Source organism: Frankliniella occidentalis, unplaced genomic scaffold, assembly GCF_000697945.3.
Source record: "Frankliniella occidentalis isolate FOCC.00 unplaced genomic scaffold, Focc_3.1 Scaffold35, whole genome shotgun sequence".
Lineage (NCBI taxonomy): Eukaryota > Metazoa > Arthropoda > Insecta > Thysanoptera > Thripidae > Frankliniella > Frankliniella occidentalis.
The window spans coordinates 865,459-869,571 of NW_026267165.1; the positions used below are offsets into that span (position 1 = coordinate 865,459).

General features: G+C 49.7%; 1 protein-coding gene across 1 annotated transcript in view; it reads right to left on the reverse strand.

The window, feature by feature from the left end:
* Nucleotides 1-2,699: 2,699 nt before the first annotated feature.
* LOC113212635 (homeobox protein EMX1-like) overlaps nucleotides 2,700-4,113 on the reverse strand; it is an 8,259-nt gene continuing 6,845 nt past the window's right edge. Inside the window, exon 2 of the mRNA XM_026431429.2 lies at nucleotides 2,700-3,719. Within this exon, the coding sequence (XP_026287214.1) occupies nucleotides 3,513-3,719 (207 nt within the window). The 3' untranslated portion in view covers nucleotides 2,700-3,512. The remainder of the gene's footprint in view (nucleotides 3,720-4,113) is intronic.

Genomic DNA, 4,113 nt, shown 5'->3' on the forward strand with positions numbered 1-4,113 from the left:
CTGAATCGGCGCGAGCTCACAAGTTTGCTACTATAGTTTCAACTAGAACCTCGCTTTGCCCCTTTTCAAAACCTGCAATGTGCAAACGCGATGCTGGAAGATTCTTAGTTGTTGGGCATCGAGAGGGGCGCGGTGGAAGGGCTGACTCTCCTTGCTGTTCACACAAGAGCGCCACGAGGCGCCGCCCGCAGCCGCGCTCCGCCACGCCCCGGCCACGCCTCCCGGGGAACATTTACAAGCTGTTGGTGTGATAAGCGGACCTAATTCGCTCTGCTGAGCGGCGCTCGGCGGCGCTGCTCAGCCAGGCTGCTCAGCCGGACCGTGGCTGCGCCGGCCGCACCGGCTGCGCCTGCCTGTGCGCCGCGCTCGGGGGGCGTGTCGCTCTTCGGATACAAAGTACAGGGGTTCGTACACGACTTGACATAAACACGGGCCGTGTCAGGAGGGCCTCGGCCTGTGGCGATGTACACTGGAATAAAAGCGCGACCATAGGAGAATTTTGCGGTGCGACTACGTACCTCGAGAGATGTGCAAACTTGTGCGTCCTTGTTCCGGAAAATTACGCTAAAAAGCCGCTAGAAAAGAGAAATAAAGAAATCTTGCTGCAAACATAATACGCTGATGTTAGGCAACCGAATAAGCTACTTGCAACAGCTATATGAGCATTTTTTAAAAAAACGTTTGCTGTGGCAATTTTGTGGTAACTGAAAGAAATTGACGTTCTTGAGTCTCGAGAGCCGGCTCTCCTTCTAGGCTACCTCTGGAAATTCGCTCTATCTGATGATTGCGGAAAACATCGGGAGTGTGGGTTATTATACCGCTCCTTTCAGCGACAATCTTTATTTGAACAAAGCAACGTTTCAAAATTATCACTCAAACCTAGAAGCGTTCCAAAATCTTCACATACATAGAGCTACATAAAGCTCTCGCTCTCCCAGCAGAAAATTAATTGGAAATACGCCGCTCTCTGAAGAGCGACGCGCTTGACATTTTCAGTGACTCTTTGGTTTGGGTCCATTTACTTATAAAGCCAAATTATAAATAGTATCTTAGTTTGTAGTGACCATCTAGTCCTGGCCTTTCAGTTGATCCATACGTAATGATCAAGGTTGCCAAGTCGTAGGCACTTCCCTCCTCGCCACCCGCCAAGGGCGCGGCAGGAGGCCCCGAGCACCTCGGTGCTCCTGTGGAGTGGAGCGGCTGCCGGGCTGCAGAAGCCAGCTCGATGTGGGATAACATTTCTTCTTCGTTTCGAGTCGGGGAGAGATGATGGTTGCCGATGATCCCGATCGGGACAGCCTGTGGCGTGGCACGGCCTGGCGTGGTTGGGCCGGGTGTGAAGTCCCGCCCTAGGCTCGGACCATTCTACTTCCCACGACAAGATCCAGCACTACGTATGTACAGTGCCTGAATTTCCCCGTTCCACAGTTGTATGTTTTGCACCCCACAGCACCCCCCCCCCCTCTCCCAATAAGCACAAAACGTTTTGTGATTCGATTTTACGTTTTTCAAAAATGAATAGTTTTCCCGTTCTTGTCCATCAGGCCTCGCCAACACCAGAGATGCCACAACACAACGTGTAAACTGCATCCTTTCGTACCCGATAAAATTGTCCCTTTACCGTTGGAATTGCCCGAAGCGAGGAGCAGTGAGAGATATTATTTGATCGACTGTGCTCGCTGCTCTGGCTGGCCGCTCCAGTTTTTCGGTGCTGATCGGTGCGTCCGCAGTGCGAGAGGGCGAGGTATCGGCCCCTGGCGGGCATCTTGATACAGTATTAATGATACTCGATTAACGACCATTGCCTCGCCGCTCGCGGCCGGCCGGGCCGAGCGGGCGGGAGAAAAAGAACGCCTCGGAAATGTGAACAATTGCTCGCGCCCAGAGAGTTACGGCCTTCGGGAACCCGGCAGATTAAAAACACAAGCCCTGATTAAATGTGATTTATACCCGTCCCCGCGGCCCTCTGTGAGTTTGTATGTGTGCGTGTGTGTGTGTCGATGTGACTCATGATTTTAAATCGGAGCTTACAGTAGAGCCCCTCTTTTGACTTCCAGAGGCAAATCAAGTAGTTCGCTTGTCGGGGAAAGAATTATTTTCTTGAGGCTGTGACTTATTTATACGATTCGAAAACCTCACCCCCTCTCTTCATCTGCATACTCATTGAACGCAAACTTCTCTCTACTTATGGCCCTCATGTCCACCCCAATACCTCTTTAGAGCGTGAGGAAGCGACCACAAATTCCTATTTTTTACGTCCACTTACACACTGGGGCGGTTGGCTTTTTCGTGGTGAAAACGCGAGTAACCTCCTGCGGGCAGAGACGAACCGGTCCACGCCACGCTACGCCACGGCGCGGTCCAGGGGGAGGGGCCGAACACGTCAGCGTGCCGCTCAATGGAAGCAGTGATTACCAGCAATTTAGGCCGTAATGCTTTGCTTTCAAATTATCCCCAACAGATTAGTGCATACGTAAGTAGCGGGGATAAGGTGTTGTTCTTCCCTCTTTTCCTCTCTCTTTCTGTCCATCTCGCCTCCCTTGTATCGCTGCGCGGGGCCATGGAAATTGAATAGCCCTGGTTTATCCATCCCCGGGATAGTGTTTACTCGTGGTTACTCGCCGTAAGTGCGGCTGATTCATGGGCCGGGTACTTGCCATGATTTATCGAGCGGGGTAGATGGAGCAGGCAACTCGCAGTTTGGTAATTAGCACAATGTATTTGAACCGTTCAATATATCGTATCGATAAACTTTATGCAAATAAAACCTATAACTTATTCACATTTGTACATAATTTTATACTTACAGTTATTACACTCTTGTGTAAAATTGACTAAAACACGCGTGACATAAAACAAAATTGCACTCACTTTTTTATGATATAGTCGCGCAAAACGGTTTGTTCGGCACGGACATTGACGCAAAAGCATTTCAACTGGAGACAAAGTATTACATTACAGAGAGATCGAGCAGTGGCCGCGCCCGTCACTATCTATTCCATACGGCGAATACCGCCACAAAATATACCCAACTTCTATTTCTGTCATATGCCTCTATATTCGTGAGAAGGGCAACAGCCACTGGTTTTACAGGAAAGGACGTAAAAATGTTGCTATGGCAATAAATAAGTAGCATTTAAGGCAGTCTTAACAATCGAGTGGCTTTTATACCACCTCTCTGAGGAACTCTGTTTCAGAAAACAAGAAATGTGGCCTGGTACATGCACGCAAGACGGTAGTTGATTCATTTCCTAAACAAATAAAAAGAAAGTGCTCGTTGAAGAGCCGAGCTCTTCACACGGTAGCACTATCACAGATCCCTTGCACGTCAGGGAGGATCTCTTCGCACACGTTTGGTAACAATGTTGCTGCAAAAATAGCAGCCTATTAGCTTGGCGACACCCAAGTCCAAAAACAAAAAGAAAACAATATCACTGCACATAGTCATAGTCGTTGCACTTGCTCGGTGACGTGCCTGACGGTGTGCTTGAGCGGGGGCGGTTCGCAGGCTACTAGTCCGGGCCGTCGTCGTCCGGGTCGATGTGCTCGTCCATGGACTCGGGGGACAGGGGCGGGGTGACGCTGGGTGAGACCGGGCTGTCCGAGGTCACGCCGCCGGGCCGCTGCTCTGAGGGCCGCTTCGACGAGGACCTCTTGGCTTCTTCCTCCTGCTCTGTCCGTTTGTGCTTGGTCCTCCTGTTTTGGAACCACACCTTGACCTGCGAAACCAAAAAACTGATTTAGAACACGAAACGAGACATACGATAGTTTTATCGCTTTTTTGGGGTGAAAAATAAATCATGAGATTTGATTTTATTCTGCTAGTCTACAATTCTGCAAGTCTCATAATTGTCTGCGTATTTCGGCGGTGTACTATGAACTCTTCGCATTTGCAGGGACGCGCTCAGACTAGAATAACAAAAACCACAACTACCAACGAATATAAGCTGGACAACTATGTATATGGCACAAGAGAGAAAGAAAACAACGAAGTCACAAATGGGGTTAGTTAGTTGTAATGTAAGCGCGCATATCGCACTGCGCACAATAAAAATGGCCACCGCATTCAGACGAGTCGTTATTCTGTGCTCCTCTCTCCCGTTTCCCCCCCCC